Consider the following 18,517-nt stretch of genomic DNA (forward strand, 5'->3'; position numbering starts at 1 on the left):
CACACCGTTCACTGAATCTACCTCCCCACAGAGGCCACCCTGTTAAGAGGCTGATGAGGCCTGTTCTCATGGGAACAACACATGATGAGGTCAACCTGGTTCATCGCAATGAGTCTTAGTCATTCACGTCATTGAGATTGGCTTGCTCTGAATCTCAATGCCAATGTTGAGAAACTATTGTGATACTTGTGGGGGTGAAGAGCAACTTTTATTTTGCTAATAAGGTCTGAGGAGAGTGAAGTGATAGCTAAAGGGTACTGAGCCTCTTTTGAGGTGCTGAAAATGTTCTAAAATTGAGTGTGGTTATAGTTGCACATACCTGAATATACCAAAATCCACTAAATTTTACACTTTAAATGGGTGAATAGTGTGTTTTGTGAATTATATCTCAACAAAGCTGTTTTTTTAAAAAGTCATTTCATAACTTGGGTGCATGAAACACACTAAAGACACGTTAAAGATGTTCCAAAGAATGTCGTTTTATATATGGGTAAGGATAGTGCTCTTTCAGTGGTGCAGTGGCAGTGTGTCCACCACATAAGGGTGCATGGTTCCTTTACGCTTGGTAAAGGAACATGAAATATGTTTCATACAGTACAGGGAGAAGAAAAAGATCTGAAAAGCCCATAAAATGGCCCGTTTGTTGGTGGGATGGCTTTATTAATATATTTAAAAACAATTTGATAATTTCTTATGAAATTTGACACAACTCAGTAATGACTTATATAATGACTTTGCTCACTACTCTCTTATCTCTACAGAGATACGTTATGGAGTCTGACACACTTCAATTTGAAATGTATGTATCAGTAGAGGGTTGGTCCTGACATTGAATTCCTGCCAGCACCAGCTAAGCTGGAGACTGACTACTTGGGCCTACATTGTCCAGTTCTCTGGTCTGTATGGAGTCCCGGTTTTACCTTGCATTTTCTGGCTTAAAGCTCTTCCTCTCAGAAATCATGAACTTAGATTCACGATTCAAAGTCCTGAAGGAGATCATTGAGGAGTCATTTCTCAGTCTATTTGGAAGCTATTGCTTCATTTAAATAATGAATAGCTTCCCTTCTGAGCAACCTACGACACTGAAACACCCAGAGCTTCTCTCCTAAGATGTTCAGAAGATAGACCTATGGAACTGGAAGGATTCTTAGATACATGGTGCAACTCTGTTTACAGCCGAGGCAACTGAGGCCCAGGAGAGGCAAAGTGAAAGGAAATTCCCAGGTAGTAGGGGAACTAAGACGAAACCTTCTGACTTGTGGCTCGTTCCATGTTCTACACTTTGAGCTGCCTATGAAAGCTGAAAACAAAATGCAGTACATCCATCTCCCTTGTCTCCCTAAAACCAAATCCAAAAATCTATTTCTAAAATCAAGTTGTAACTTTTTGTAGAGCTGGGGCAGCCCATCCCATTACTGAGGGAATATGACCCTTTTGGTGGGGAAGTTGCTGCTCTGAGAGGTGGAAGAAGGCCAGTCACTGTGGGGACCAGCCACAGGCTCCTCCTCCCAAGTGACAGGACCTGGAAGAATGCTCCTTCCCCTCTACAACACAACCGAATTGCTGCTTCCCCACCAGCCTCCAGCACTTGCTCTGTGCCAAGCTCTGGCTCCGACCCAGCTCCTCCTTGGGAGCCAAACACCAGACGCCCTTGTCCTAGGCACTGGTCCAGAATGGCCTTAGCGGTCAGCAAAGAGGAACTCTGTCACAGCCTGGGGGGCCTGGCTGCCTGGGTGGGTGGCCAGGACCCTTCCTCTGCAGAGACCTTGGCCCAGCCCCAGCAAAGGAAGGGAAAGGACTTGGTGCAATGGTACTGTGGGGGTGGGGGTGGGAGGTGAGAGTGCTTGCTCTGGCTGATTCCTCTTCCGCAGCTGGGAGGAATTCCATGCCACCAGGATCTGAGTGCCACATGCCTTAAATTCAGCCAATGAATTAGCGCCTGGGATCCCGGAACCACACACACTCTTGATGCCTGGGACTCCGCACTACAGCAGATGAAGCTGGAGCTGGGATAGAGTGAGCGGGTACAGGTGACTTTTCTTTGCAAGGAGGCTTTTTAAGATTTCTTCTCTATTCCCTTCCTTGGGAGGACCAGTGGCTGGTGTGTCCAGCAATGGCCTCTCTTCTACCTTTGAGATTTATTAGTAGGATTGCCAAGACAGTTGGTCAATTCTTTGATTTATATGTAGTCACTTTTGCTGGCCAGTTTCAAAGGGCAGTCGGGACATGTGGGAGCCCACCTCTTTCTGCAGCAGGCCTGTGTGTCTCCCACACACTGGTTCACCCATTAATCTTTGAGCCCTGACTGACACATGAGTCACCATCAAGGGCAGAGTGACATTATCTGCATACAAGCCTACATTTCCATATGTTGTAGCAATCTTTCTCAAAATTGAGGATTCACAGACCCCTAAGCTATGCCTGCAGACCCCTAAGGGATGCCAGGCCTAATTGGAGAAATACTTTCAGTTAAATTCTTTCACTTGTGTTGACCAGTTAGCATGAATGACATTGTAAACACGAAGAGATACTTAGACCCTGAAGGTAGATATATACCTGGCTGTAGTCATGTCACTAGCTTCAGAAGGTACTTTTTAATTTTTTTTTAAAGTCAGAATGAAACAAAAACCTAAAACTCCTTTTAGAACTCATGGCCACTTTTCTCTCCCTCCCACCACCACAAACTCTCAGGGATTCCTAGATGCCATTTTGAGGAAGAGGGTTGTAGAAGAGTGTTTACTGCTAATAAGCAAGACCTTCTTAGGAGGGACAGGAGGTGGGCTCCATAGTCCACTGAGACTAAAGGAGGGAAAGTGGTCATAAAATTCTGAATTGGGAGGGCCTGAGGGAGCCTCTTCTTCAAGACCATATGATTCATGACTCGTGTCAGCATCCCAGTCCATTACCAGACAGCTGCTGATGCAGTGCTCTCGTAGCCAAAGTTGGCTGTTCTAGAATTCCACTGGTTGGTTTTGCTCTTGACATCTGGAGCCACGTTGAATTGAAAAACAAACAAAAAACGAATGGGGTAGAGGGCATGTGAGCCTGATTTGAGATCCTTTCTTTTCTTTATAAACGGATACAAGAAGTCCATTGAGCAACCAGTGAATGTACTGATTTTTGCTTCTGAAAAATGTACAGATGGGGGAGATGGGAGTTTGGAGGAGAAGCACAGATGGAGAAGTCTTTTCATTTTGATTTGTCATTGAGCAGAGACCTGTAATTGCTGAGGGTGTCAAGACTCACAGACGCGAACACAGGGACGAAAAGTGACACAGACACACGGCAGAACCAGCCGGCAGTCAGTGTGTTTCCGCAGGGTTCAGGTACACGAAGGATTCAGAACCGGGGGAGGCCAGGAGCTTCAGCACAAGTCCCTCGTGTCCTCCCGTGGGGACAGGGCTGAGTGCTCAGGGGTGGCTGAACATCCACCGGTGTTTCCAGATGACTGAGACAAGCTGCTTCTGCTCCCCTCTCCTAAAAAGTGTGAGTCCTGTCTCTTCCCCTGATTTGCTGAGCCAGGCATTACTCTGAAGTTGTCTGGGGCGTGATCAGTTGAGTGCTGTTGCTTCTTTTGAAAGCGGTTTTCTTTCAGGTGCTAGGAAATGAAAATATTCTAACTTTACTTTTGTGGATTCTCATTACTGAAAATTTTGTGTAGTTCTGAGCACAAACACACTCTATGGAGTCCTAGTTTTGAAAGCACTTGCTGGCCTCTGTCCTATCTTTTTCACCCTAAACAGCTTTTCAGGGCCACTACATGATGTTAGAGTCCTCAGGATAAAACAAGAATGAAATTGTTCCTTTGGTTTCTAGATTGTCATGTTAAGCACTTGAAATTTGCAAGCTTTTCAGCTGGTTCAGGAGATGCAGTTATAACTTGAATTTACTGCCAACTGTATATTTGAAAGGTATGCACCTGGGATTGGGTTTGGTTATTTTTAGAGGTGTGGTGGGTAGCCCAGCTCTCCCTGGCTACTGCTGATGAGCTTGAGATAACCCAGCTGGCTCTGCTGTAGCCAGCGAGCCCCTTGTCTGTCTTGGGGGGAAGCTTAAAACCATAGACTGTGTTCTGGTCTACACTCTGCTGTTGCACTTGCTGAGACCTGCTGGTGGAAGTGCTGAGTCTTCTCTGGTCAGAACAAGGAGGACCCAGTTTCCTTAGGGACTCATGAGCTGTCAGATCCTGCTTAGCCCGCCTCTGCCGCCACTGCTGTGCTGTGGCCTGTAGAGTGGGGAGAGCCTGCCACCTTTTTGGCTGGGGATCCTGCCTGCTTCCCTGCCCTGTTGCAGATGAAAAGATGACAGTTCCACCCATTCCTTTTGGGTCTGATTTGACTGGATAGGTTCACCTACTTAAGGAAAAAAGAACCTGCTAGTAGAACCATCCCTCAAGTTAGAAAGCAGTCCTTAACCAGAGGAGTACACCAAGGTGGGCACTGAGGACTCTGTATGTGAAAATGTGAATGTGCTGGGCTGCTTGCTGCTTATCAGGCCGTTCCCATGAGCACTGCCTGGATGACCAACGACCTGCCCAGTGCAGATGTGCACAGGCATTACTGTCCCGTCCTTGGGTCTTCGAGGAGGGGCTAGGCCATGTTTGTCAGATGTGGGGAACAGGCTGACTATTCCCTATTCCTTACTGGACATCCTTCCTATGAACTAATTTTGTGAGCTGGTGGCTGAAGAACTTAACTAGCTGGTTCACTCTTAGGTTGACATGGGAGCCAGTTAAGATTGAATGGCCACTGTCAGTTCAGGGCGTGTTGCTTATACCCTCCCACAAATCTATGTCTTGATGCCCCTGTCAGAGAGATCCCATGGGGTGGGATGAACCCATGGGGATGAACCAAAGTGATATTTTTACATTGTCACCCAATACAAGAGAAACATAGCAGGACAGGAGGTGATGTAGGGAGAGCAAGTCTAATGTGGTATGTGTCCTCTAGACAACATGAAAGGCAGTAAATATATTGTTCTGATGTCTGTTAAGATTATGATGAAAAGAAGTCAGAATCTAGTGTTAAAGCAAGCCCGAGAGACACCCGGAGAAGGCAGTCACCATGTCGAGGAGCTGGCTGCCCAGTGACCTGGGATGCAGGCCCCACCCCGTGGGCACTCCCGCTGGGGTTTCTTCCCCTTAGGGCCTGGGGTACAGCTTTCCCTTACTCTTCATTTTATGTTCCTTTCATACCCTTTATTCTTAACACTGTATCTAACTCCAAGGAATTTTATTTTTGAATCACAACTCCAAAACCTGTTGTTTGAAGGGTAGTTTAATTTATTAACGAACCAGAGAAAACACCACAAAATGACTATGAAAGGCCAAGAAAGCCAGGTAGGGATTCATTCTGTCCAACTCTCCGGTGCATGCCAGAGTAAACCCTTCCCATGCCTCACAGATACTGTAGATGGGGGAAGGCTGGTCCTACAGGGGGAGCACAGTTCTCTGTTTCCATGTTTTTGGGGGAACTTTCCTTCCACCCACTCCAGGAAAGTTTACCTCTGCAGGATCATAAACCTGCACATCGAGGACCTAAAAAACACAGCTTTTCAAAAACATTTTTCCAATTTGCAGCTCTACTTTTTCACACCTTTGGATTTATTTTTATTTTGTATGAAACAGCACACCTAGAGACAGATTGCAAACCCAGCCCATTAGATACTATTGTTCTTCTCTGCTGCTTAATAGTCTAGATCCAGGTTGATCCCTCTCACACTCTAAGTAGAAAATAGTAAGACCTTACATTAGAGTTTTCAAAAGCATGAACATACATCATCTCATCTGATCCTCATAGCAGCCCTAGGAGGCAGGCAGGCAGCCATCATGGTTCCTGGATGCAGAAGATGGAGTTGTAACTACTGGAGCTGGGAACCAAATCCATGTCCTCTAACTCCTGGTCCAGAGCACCTTCCACTCCACAAGATGGACTGAGCCCACCTTGATGAGCAGGGCAGCCTTGCTGCTTAGAATAGATGAAATGTCTTTTGGGCTTGCCAACAAGGTGTTTTTAAGTACAGCCTCATCAGCAAACTCAGGGGATAAACACATCTGAACTTAATTCAGCATCAACATCAGATAGGTGACTAGGACAGAACATGGGTGTCTTTGACAAGGGTTTCTTTTTGTTTTCTTGATTCTCAACTGGACCATTTCGGGTGCTGTAACTTGAACGCAGCAAAGTCCAGAAGGAGGAAAGGCATTCAGAGGACTTTCTCATCCAGCAATTTATTGATTCCTTCACAGATCCTCTTGAGGTTGGACCTACAGTCTCCATCCAGATTATAAAGGGCAGAGAGGAACTCCACATCAGCAAAGTGGTTAAAGACATGGTTGATGCGCCCGTGGGTCCTGGGCGTCAGGTGTCGCTGCACCAGTTCATGCACCAGGTCCTTGCATTCATGTAGGAGCTTGGAGAGCACGTTCCTATCAAAGGTGTATTCCACCTCATAGAAACTGACGATGGTCATGGCGGTCTGGTTCAGCTTCTTCCTGAACTTTTCCACAATGACAACCTCCTCCTGGCTGAACTGGTTGTTCCGGTACAGGATCCCAATTTTGATCGCCACCTTGATTAAGTCTTTCATGATCTTGTGGGCTTCCTTCTTGTTGTGGGTGTGCTCTTTGGTGACTTTGTAGAGCTCATCAAAGATTTCACTGCTGGTGTCATCAATCAACATGTTGGCCACGGTTTTGCTGGCTATTTTGCTCAAAATCTTCTTCTGGGCTTGAAGGGCAAGGCTCTTTGAACTAAAAACATCAGGACCTATGGTAAAGAAAGAAAGAAAAGTTAGAGAAATATGAGAACCATTTATTATGTTTCTGAAAGTGAAACACACTCATTTCAACTTTTGTTCTTAGAGCAAAAACCCATTCCTTTATAGCCCACAACTCCCTAACTAAACCCTGTCCCAGCCCAGGGTTGCTCCACTGTCCTCTCCACATGTCATGCTTGTCTGCCCTCTTCAACTTTCCTTATTGACCTCTTTCCTCTCTGGAAGTGGTCTCCTCTGTTCCGGCCAAATCTCACCTTTTTGGACCTTTCTTATGCATAAAGACTTCCTGACTCTATTAGTTCACAGAACTCCCCACAATGGCTGTTGCACTGGAAACCAGTTTTGCAAGTTATCTAGGAATAAATTATTGCTTAATGACAAGGATGTAGCACCGATACCAATCCCATTCCCAGGGCAGACATGGGTAGTTGATCCTGGTAGTCTCTTTGAGTCTCAGATTCCATATTTCATGAGTCTAAGACGTATTTTTTTCATGCTTGATATCTTGGAAATTGGAATGTCTTATAGTCACTGTTGCCAGGTGACAGTTGTGCTGTGGTTGTTATTACCTGTGTGTGCATCAGTTTACACAATAGGAGCCAGAGATTTTGGCAAGTCAAGAGTGCTCTGCAGGATATGTTGCCTCACCAGTGCCCTAGATTGGCTTAGAGAACAGCACTTTGGACACATAGACATCAACAACTCCAAGTTGTAAAGAAGTTAGGAAAACCAAAGTCAGTTTATTTCCCTACTATTTTCCAGTTTATGAATGCATGAGAGCAATATATGTTAAAAAATAACATTATGTCTAAGTCTAAAAAGGAACTTTCAATACATAAAAAATTCTAAGTAATAAAGCAATCATTCACAACTGAATTGGCAGCACTTTCTTTCTTAAGAGCACATAAAACAGCATCTTACAATTGGTGGTGTCTTAGAGTTGATGAAATATTCCATAAAGTCACCAATTAGCTGATTGCTAATATTTGAAGTGAAATACTCTATAGTATGTATGCACATTATTTTTAATCTTCCCAAGGAGATTCAAGTTGCCTGAGGGCAGAGACAATGTTTCCCACAGCACCTAGCTCGGTTCTAGACGCAGGTGGAATGGTGTCTGCAAAGTAAAATATCAAAAAAATATTGCAGAAGGAGAAAGTAGTAAAATACAGTGCACTTATACTAAAAAAAAAAAAAAATTTCCTTTGTTAACTGAGGGCCCTCTAGAATCCCGAGAGCTTTTGTCCAGTGCTCTGGCCACACAGAAGTGATAGGTGATAGGCAGAGGGCCATACATGCCAGCTTCTGCAATCCTTGTCTATCCCTTCCCATCTTGTACCCCACCCTCTCTGTCCATCCTGGACTCACATCCTCAGTGGACAGCATGATTAATCTTGCAGACAGACTCAGTGAACACTCTAACACAATTTAGACACAGGCCCAGGTGCTCCCTCCACCTGCGTGCCCCCTCATGACTGCCCCAGTGTTGTTCCCTCAGCCCTGGGTCCTTCCGGGACAGCTACTTCTCCTCTTGGACTTCTCCCAGCTGCGGCCCCTAGAAGGGGGTCACTGTGACAGCATCAGCAGTACTAAAGCAGCGGGCGCTATGGCCTCCCCAACCCCAGGAAGCTCTCTCCCTAAAGTTTGAGTCCATCAAACCTCCAAGCAATTTCAGAGCCAAGTGATCCCAACACGGGCAGGTATGACTTGACTCTACCGTGAGAAAGCCTGCCTGCCTGATTAATGCCCTCCAGAGTTTGTGACAAATAATATTCTTGCTCAGTTTGACCACCTACTGTAGTCCCTTGACTTTTGTGTGAACATTTGTTCCAAAAACGTTAAAGTTTGTCCTCCAAACACAAGTATTTACAAGCATGGAGGATGTTCAGAAGATGGTGCTGTATGCTTTGAAGTCAATTCCAGAGGAATTAAAGACTTTTGAGTAGTGGCCCTATCACTGAAATTAGTGTATGCCTCCTCAGGTGACTTTTTTCTGGCAGGAACAAGGGAATCTAGATGGGTCCCTTTTGGAATACAAAAACGAGTCATTTCTCTGTAGACACAGCTCCTAAAAACTGCCTGAAAATAAGGTATTTTAAAAGGCTTTCTAGAAATGCAGCAAACATGCGTTTATACAGAAGCAACGGATCCAATAAATATGTGTCCACTAGAACATAAGCTCTGTGAGAGCAGGGATTTGTGTTTAAGCCCTCCTGCACATCCAGGGCCTAGCGCACTGGGGGCACCTGGCCAATGTTGGCGGAATGAAGGGCACGCTGGCTTTGTGCCAGGTACTTCATGGTTTCACCCTAATAGCTGAAGGAAGCTGGCATTTTTCCTGGGGTTTCCCTGCTGGCCTGGTTCTAAACACTGCTCTTTCCCAAACATTTTTCTCTGGAGCAGTGACCATCAAAACTTTTGTTTATATACTTCCAGAAGCATTTTGAAAAACTATGTACTTTCTTGCATATTCTTTTGAGAGCAAGTATTTTTCACCTTAAGATTAGTTATAATTTGTAAGTAGAATTTCTAGGTATTATACATATTGATATTTTAGAATTAACCCATTAAATCATTCTTTTAAATATGTCCAATATAACAAATACTACAGTGATGTAACACCCATTATTGTTCATTTAAAAATGACAGGACCAAGCTCTTCTTTAAAAATTAGAAACGTCACATTTTCTTTTTTCTCTTTGAAATTGTATCTCTAGTCTGTGACACCCAGAGAATTTTAACGTACGTTTTTATGCTTAAAAAATGTTTTATTTGCTCAATTCATCGTAATTTCCTACAGCCAAAGGATGCATATAAATTGAGATTTAAATTGCAAGAAGATTCCATTTCTTCCTGAGTTACATTTTAATTACTTTGAGTACAATGTAAAGTATTAAAATTTTGATACTTAGTAAACATAAAAATTAAAGTTTTATTGGCAATACACCCCTAAATGAAAGGTCATATCACCTTGATTAAAAGAGGCCTTGCCAGAGCTTCACATCATCCCTTTGTTTGACCAGGGAGGTTTTGCACCCCTGGATAATAGGTTGTCCCAGTAAGCCTCTTTAGTGAGAACTCCATGACTGAAACAGTGGAAAGAAGGAAGGTCAACCATTCTTTGACCTCAGGTTGTTTATCAGGCAGGTAAGTTTAGAGAAGAGTATATGTATTGCAGTGAGAGGAATTGGATCTATGAATTGATTCCCTCAAAACTCTCCTTGTCTGCACAACACATGGGAAGTCCCTGGACTCTTGGTGTTGTACACACTCGTCTGAATCCTCTTTGGTAAGAGTGGCAGCATTCCATGAGATGTCAAGAGGTGTTTTCTTGTGGGAGAATAAAAATTTTCTTGATCAAATAAGCTTAGAAAATGCTGGGTTAAGCAATGTTAAATAGATTCCTTTCCTGGGAGATTTAAAAAATACTCCTTTAATATATTAAGGGGTTTTATCAACTCTCAGAGAGGGGTAGGGATGGTAGGCAGAATAATGGCCACCCAAAGATGTCCATAGACTAGTCCCTGGAACCTGTGTGTTACCTTACCTGGCAAAAAACACTTTGTGGATGTCATTAAATGGAGGAGTTTGGATGGAGAGATTATCCTGGTTTATTCAGGGAGCACAGTGTAATCACAAGGGTCATTTTAAGTGAAAGAGGGAAGCAGGCAAGAGTGAGAGTCAGAGAAGAGGGTTCAAGGGGGGAAGCAGATGGTCAAATGATGTGAGCTTTGAAGATGGAGGAGGGAGCCACCAGCCAGGAAATGTGAGCCACTTCTAGAAGCTGGAAAAGGCAAGGGAATGGATTCTTCCCGAGAGCCTCCAGGATAAAAATGCAGCCCCACTGAAATGCTGATTTTAGTCCTATAAACCCATTCAGGATTTCTGAGCTCCAGAGCTGTAAGATGACAAATTTGTGCTGTTTTAACCCTTTAATTTGTTACAGTAGCAACAGGAAACTAATTCAGGTGGGTAGAACTGTGATGTAGCATTTCCCAAATTTATTTGTTCAGTGAACTCTTTATCTTCAGAGTAGTGACCAGCTACCCTAGTGTGCCAGGATTGAGGGGTTTCCCATATAGCAGATGTTCATTGCTAAAACTGGTAAAGTTCCAGGCAAATTGGGACAAGTTGGTCACCCTCTTCCTGAGCCATTAGCAATGCATATATCATTGACCTAAGAAATGAAGAACACAGAGAAATAACAAAAAACTTCAGGTGCTGGAAGAATATAATATATACCCAATATTTAAGGCACTATCATCTCAGCAGGTAGGCTGTACACCCATGTTTGCCATGTTTGCCAACCCTCTCGACTTGCTTTTTAATTCTAGAATCAACCTTAATCCCTTTTTATCCATTTTAGGCCAAAGTCCCTTTGTTCCTTGGTTTCTTTGCAGTTATTGAGCCTTTACTATTAGTTTGGCTCTGTATGAAGTGCTATAGGGGAAATCTCCCAAAAAGTATTCAGTTAGGTCCCACTCTGAATATGGCACTGCAGGGGTGTGAGATACAGACAAATGAAACAATGTACAGAAACTTGGAGTAGCCCAAATTAGCATGAATGAGAACAGCTGTAGGGAGCCAGGGGTGGACTTGCATGTGGATAGATGGGGATGGCTATGATGTTCAGAAGTGGTTTCTAAAGTCATAGATAAGGGCCAATAATTTTCCTCAAATCGCCAAGGTTTTGGGTGGTTTTCCTGATGTTTTCAGCCATCTCCATTGTATAAGAACATGTTGTTTACCTACAAGGGGATTTGGGGTATAAGCTTCTATGGTGAGGGCTCAGAAGGATCACAGATACAGCATATCTAAAGCCTTGAAGATGAAGAGCCTAGAGCAGAGGAACCCAAGTGCTATGGGTCATCAAAATCATCAGGAAAATTTTAGGGAAAAGCAACAAAGAACAACAAAGTAGATTTGCACACTCTCCCAAGACAGCTGGCATCAAAATCATCTAGAGTTGAGCTAGTAAGCCAAGCTCCCTCTGTGATTCTGACATGCTGCATGTAGGGCCCAGTGATCATGACCAGCCCCCATGTGTATCTGGTAGAACACTGGTCCCGCAGATGCTCTAGGAAAGAAGGCTCTGTGGTCACTTAAATGCGTTTGTAGAAGACTATTTATTATGGCTGGCCCTTGATGACTTGCCATACCAGGTAGCTTATTAAAGGCATTGAGAAGTCCTGCAGTAAAGATACCTGTGTAGTTTTGTTTAGTCTACCACTCCTCAAAGGTCCTTCCTGGACCTTACATAATTTGTACAAACACATGCATATATATGTGCGTGTAAACACTACATTCTGTGGTATACATTATGGGAAATGCTGGGACAGGACAAAGAGAAATAAAGACACTCTGATCAACTTTTCCAACTCCCGAGATTAGTGGGGGAGGGTGGGGAGACACCACTGTTCTAACACACATGCACGATTAAAGGGAGTGTGTGCACGGAGGGGGAGCCGGTGAGGCTGTCCTTTTCAAGACTTTTTTGCACATGGAAATCTTGGGCTTGCTTCCTCCCATCCAGCCTCCTGCTTCAGCCTTCTGTAGAGGGCCACGACGGTGACCCGCCAGGGAGGAACACTGCAGGCCGAGAGCAAGAGAGGAGCTTTGGGAGCCAAGGTCAGGAGCACACTTGGGATATTTGGGGAAACAGGCCCAACTAGTGGGCACATGTTGTTTTGGGGAATCACCAAGAGATGTAAGTTAGAGCTGGGCAAAAACTGTTCTCTTATTCCTGTGTACAAGTCTTAGGGAGGCTCTTTCGGCCAGGGGTAATTCTCTTAACCATGTTTGTACAGAAGTTCCCATTCCCTAGCCATGAAAGGTAATGGGTCATTCACAGTAAGTCAGAATCTCTGAGAGTGCACACAAGGACATGATTACGCTGCTACTGTATAGCACACTTGGCCAGCACAATGAGACTAGATTGAGGAGGGTGCAAAATTTACCCTCTGAGAATCGCTTCCTTAAACCAAGATTGACAGGGGGGCTGAAATGAAAGGAATATGAAGTCCGGGCTCTAAGAATAAGCACTCTTAGGACATTTACAGGGAAAGGAAAAGTACTGAAATTATGTGGGGAGAATGGCATGACAGTGGTTGTGAACTGGTTTGGAGAGAGAAAACAAGAGGCAATTTAAGTGGGCCCTTCACTGCATGGAACAGTGCTGGGGTCAGTCCGAGTTGATGCTTCTCTAAGTGATTGTTCAGCCATAATACAAGTGATGTTTCCATATTTCTAGAAAACTTTAAGCTCCCCCAGATGGTGAAATGCCAAGCTAGTGGTGATAAACAGCAGGAAGATCTTACCAATCTGGGTGAGTGGGCAGAAAAGAGGCAGATGAGCTCCAGCATGGTAAGAACAAGGTAATAAGTTTTGGGAAAAATAAATGATGCTTATGAGAAATGATGGGCTCTGAGCCATCAGCTACAGCCCAAGAGGAGGTCTGAGCATCGGCCCAGGATGTGCTGCAGTAGAGGGACTAGTGACAGACCCAGCTCTTCTCTCCTTACTCGCAGGACTCTGCATCTCTCCACTTCTGGTTAGGAGAGTGCGGGAAAACTTGTATGCGAATATGGACAGCTGCATCAGTATTACAAAACTGGAAATTATCTTAATAGCCAGTGCACACACAATGTCACTTCACTTCTGTAATTAGCTTAAGATGATGGCAAGGAGGAGTTAGCTAAAAGTGTTCAGCAGAAGTTAAAAGTGGAGATGGGACCCAGAGAAAACCAATCTGTGGTGCTTAAAAGGCACCATCTGTCAAAGCAAGAGACCCAGAGCACAAGGGAGGTAGGCGGAGAGTTCTCCGGGCCTGGGGAGGGGCAGAGGGTGAGATTAGTGGCAGTCCAGGTTTCTCGCACTCAATCACTGAACACGTAACTGTTGGAAAGAAAGTTCAAGCAAGCCTCCTTGAGATTGGAGCAGTCTCATAAACTACTTTGAATTTGAATGTAGAGAAAATGACAGTTCCTATGGCCAGGGTTCTCACCCGACCCTGGTCAGCTTGCTCACTGAACACATGTGGGCAACGAGTTATTATTTATTCTATATAAAGAGCTCCACCCAGTGCTCTGGGTTGCACAGCTGCATGGCTGTAGGAGAGCAGAGGCTGGAGTGGTGGCAGCGCCGAGGACAGAGACTGAGTTGGCTGTGGGGGCAGAGAAACCCAGAGGCAGAGACCGGTTTGCTGCACGCAGACTCACTCTGAGGTGGACAGGATTCTAGCACTTGACCTCCCATCGTGGGAATAGATTTGTGTATAAACCTTTTCACCCCAAGAATGTTCCATTGTCATTTTTCAGTCCTACCGAATCAAGAGTGAACTTTCCTGGGGCTGAAACCCATTGGCAAGACGCTGAACTTTCTCGATGAGCACCTATCATTGACATCTGCACAAGCACCCAGAAAATGTGACTGGACTGGTCTTGCCGCTCACAATCCATCCTTCACTACTGACAAAGGCCAGGAGCCAGTGGGGAGGGTGTCACCCTCTCCCCTCTTCCTTGTCTGTCCTGGTGACCGATGAGCAAGGGGTTGATTGGAGAGGGTGAGGTAGTCTGCAGGATGGGTTATCTAAGACAATGATAAAACACCTAGGGAAGGCTTTGCCTGTGCTTCAATTCTTGGTTGTCCCTGTGGAGCTGTGGGGACAAAGCTATTAAGGAACCTTAAGTAGTGTTTTGAAATGCAAACCTAACCTAGTTGTGGATTCCAGAAAGACTAACTGAGTTGTTGCATCTCCAGGGGAGTCAAACTGGAAACTATTTTCCTTCCCTTGTATAAAACTGGTTTGTATACTGCTGTAATATTAAAGAAAAAACAGCACTGGAGGAGGTCCAGTGAAATGAGATCATCAGGGATGGTGGGCCTTTGAGTTAGGGACAAACAGAAACCTTGATCCCTCCCCACAGGGAGAAATGATCAAAGTTTAGAAGCTCATGAAAAATGCCTTTTGTTGGTCTAACTCCTTTCATACTTTAATGAGATGGCATTTTTGAGACTTAAGAAAAGTATTTTGGGATACTTTAAAAGGCATCACAATAAAATTGAGATGACATGGGAGGCTTAGGAAATGGATTTTTCTGACTGCAGGTTAATCCAGCACATCCTATGGCCTTCTTGGGTCTGGCCTCTCCTCCACTCTCTAAGAGAGCCACCCTCCATGAGGATATATCCTCTGGGCAGCCCCCTGCTGCTGGCACCGAGGTCCCCAAATTTCCACCACCTGCAATAAAAAGCAAGCAGCTTGTGGGTCCTGTGGGTGGGGTCACCAAGACTTGGAGGACAGCAGCCTCTGCCAGGCTTCACTATAGGGCATGCAAAATGAAAACATTAGAACCTGTATTTGTTTCCTTGTTTTCTAAATGAGATAAATACTAATATTTAACATACAGGTTAAGTCCACGGCCCACTGGTGTGTGGCATGCTAAGGGAAGAGGAGAAGGTCCCTCACCCGGGGTTTAAGGGTATTTAGTGTATACTTGCTTCCTGTTCAGCAGTTCTGATTTATTTCAGCACATGTTTATGTGTGCTTGGTTAAACAGACTCACTGATGATATTATTTAGTTCTAACTAAACTAACCCTCACAAAATGGACCACTTTCAAAAGATTCCTGCAAGAAATGACACCGAGGACCGAAGGCAATGCACTAATCATGCCGGCACGACAGACGATTATCCTCCGCGTTGTAGGACTTGTCCTCAGCCAAATTATATGGCAAAGTAATGATCTAATCAGATCTGACAAGAAATGGGCCATAAAAATTTCAAAAACTCTAATAAGATAATTTGAAATATGGATTTCAAACACTTTTACATGCCTTGAGATATTCCTCAAGGCAGTAGGAAGCTGAGGCAATTAGCAAGACAGTTAAACGCACTGTGATTTTGATCTTACCTGGTCTTGCGGGTGACAGTAAATAACCACCTGCATGGCTGCTGGGGGAGAGGATGAGTTGAGAAGATGCTGAGGGTTTCTCCCAGCTTGAGGGATGGGGGCTGGGGACATTACGCACCACCAACTGACAGGCATCTGGGATCATGTGGGGAAGATGGATTCAGTCCTGACTCGCTGAGGTCCAGGTGCCCTGGGGGCATCTGGGTGGAGAAGGCCACAGGAGCCTGTCCAGTAGGCATCTCAAACTCAGCCTGCCCTACCCTGAGCTTCCCATTTTCCCATCAAACCCTGTCCCTTTCCATCAAGCAAAAGGTGGTGAAAAGTCCCATCTTCCCTAAATATTAGTCGTTTAGGGATCCTGGTTCGGATAAACAGGTTCTTCCTTTAAAATGCAAATAGCTGTTTAGCTGGCTAAAGTGTAGTCTCTATTCACAGCTTGCTGGGAATCAATTCAGTCAGAGCCGCAGTGTATCCCTCCTAGGGATTCTCTTTCCTCCCATTTTGGCCACCACCAAACTGCTCCTCCTATTAAAAGAGGGTAGGAAGTGAGAGGCAGGCTTGGGTCTAGTAGGACTGGGGGAGAGGGTAGAAGGAAGAAAGGCTGAGTTGCTGGAGACAACCAAATGCAGAGGAGGGGGTGTCGCATTAGGTAGTCTGCACCCCCTTTACCATGTGGCAGTTGTTCTGCCTCCAGCTTGTGCTTGGATGTCTCCAAGATTGTACCTTTGGCTGAGGCCTGGGTGTAGGCACTCAGTTTTGGCTTTGCCCTCGGTGGGTGCTCAGTCCTAGAGGTTCGTTCTTCCAGTGGTCAGGAATGTGGATTCAGGTGTTTTGGGGGGACCAAGCATGACGAAATTTCCTAGTTCTATTGGATATTTTAGGGTGTTGTGCAAGGTCATACACAAGCAATAGTCAAAACAGGCCTCTTACTGGAAAGCAGACTCTGATCATTGCAATACCTTGCATTGAGTAATTACACTTCAAAAGCAGCCTTTCAACATCTTTAAAATGAAGACCAGGTTTTTTTCATTCCAAAAAATTCCTGGGCCTGAAATGACTTGTTATTTTAAGTGAAGTGGAGAGAGATTGGCAGGGTCTCCTACAGGTAAGACCTTCCAGTGCGTTATCTCATCTTGTAGACCCTCCCCACCCACCCATCAGCATTGAGGAATTAGTTAATTACCATGTCAGAGATCATGTTAATTATTGAGCACAAATTATGTACCCGAGATAGTATATACCATGTAGTTGATCCTCACAAGAGTTATGCGAAAGAGGGACTGTCAGTACCATTTTACAGATGAGGAAACTGAGACACAGCAGATTTAAGTAGTTCACTCAAAGCCAAGGCCAGTAAATAGCAGAGCTGCAGTTGGGCCCAAGTTCAGATTAACTCCAGACAAGGCCTACAATCTCTGCCTTTGTGCATTCTGCTTTCAGAAAATTGTCCTGGGCTCACTAATGACTGTGATTTTTCATTTATTTGAGACATTAAATAGACATCAATTTAAATTCCCACCCAGCAAAGAGATTTGTATTTCATCAATTTTTTTTAATACAAAAAAAGCCAGTCTTATTAAGTGATAAAAATACCACACATTCACCAAAACTTGAAGGTAGATGTATCTTTCATTTTTGGAGGAAATGCTATATATTACAACAGCTTTATATATTGGTTTTGCTTTTCATAGTGATTTTACAGCCAGCTCTGAGAAGTGAATGAGAGATAATTTTATTTACCAGCGCTAACTGAAGCAGATACTTGTGAAACCAGCAGGGAGGGTGGGGGTGAATCATTTCCAACTCAACAGGTTAATTTTAGAGATCTGAGAGATATTTTTGTCTCATTGCAGTGGAAGAGCAACCATCACTAAAAACATCTACTTACATGATTTATTTCAACAAAGCTTATTCATCCCCTCCCCCACTTGCAACTAACAAGCAACTGGCGTCTCTCTGAATGGCATATCACATTCAGGCATAATAATAATAGAATCCACTTCTGTAGGGTGTGTGCGCAGTAACTCATCATCGCCTTGCAATAACTCTATGAGAAGGCACTGATATCATCATCACCACCAGCAGCAGGTTTTACATTCAAGGAAACCACGGCAAAGAGAGCTTAAACAGCTTGTCTGAGGCTACCATTTAGGAAGTGGCAGAGCTGGATTCAGACCCACGCAGGCTGCCCCAGAGTCCTGTGCTTCAATCTGCCACACCCAACTGACATTCAAGAGGTAACAAGTGTCAGTTCAAATGTTTTTTGAATTACTGCCCACTTAAGGATGGAGCTTAGACAGGCTTCCCCCACCCCGCTAGCAGGAGAATTCTTTAAAAACCATGATGCATTTCAAGTATATAGACAACACAGAAAAATATAACCAACTCTACTTGTATGGCCACCCCGCTGATGGAACAAATATTAATATTTTGTCCTCAGAGACAGTGAGGTGAAGTTTTCAACTCCCTCTTTCTATGTCTCCAGCTCTAACCGCACTTCGGAAGTCAATGTGTTTTTGTCTCATCTTTGTTTTTATACTCCTGCCTCATGAGTACGCATGCATAGACATTGTATTGCCTAGAGTGTTTTTTAAACTTCAGATAAAGGTGCCATACTACACGGTCTTCTGCAACTCTTCATTCAACATCATGCTTTCAAGATTTACCTAATTGAGTCATTCAAGTTGCTTTTATGTATATACTGTATACCTATGTTTCCTGTTGAAGGACAATTCTTTCCACTTTCTGCAAGCAAAAAAGCCCACAGATGTATCTGTTTGTGCACACACACAACAGTCTCCCAGGTTCTACACCTAGAACTCAATTGCC

General features: G+C 44.3%; 1 protein-coding gene across 2 annotated transcripts in view; it reads right to left on the reverse strand.

Moving 5' to 3' along the window:
• Positions 1–463: 463 nt before the first annotated feature.
• TNFAIP8L3 (TNF alpha induced protein 8 like 3) overlaps positions 464–18,517 on the reverse strand; it is a 38,568-nt gene continuing 20,514 nt past the window's right edge. For both annotated transcript variants that reach the window (XM_036917786.2, XM_036917787.2), the window contains one exon: positions 464–6,767. In XM_036917786.2, the coding sequence (XP_036773681.1) occupies positions 6,205–6,767 (563 nt within the window). In that variant the 3' untranslated portion in view covers positions 464–6,204. The remainder of the gene's footprint in view (positions 6,768–18,517) is intronic.

This window comes from Manis pentadactyla, chromosome 11 (genome assembly GCF_030020395.1).
Source record: "Manis pentadactyla isolate mManPen7 chromosome 11, mManPen7.hap1, whole genome shotgun sequence".
In the NCBI taxonomy this organism is placed as follows: Eukaryota; Metazoa; Chordata; class Mammalia; order Pholidota; family Manidae; genus Manis; species Manis pentadactyla.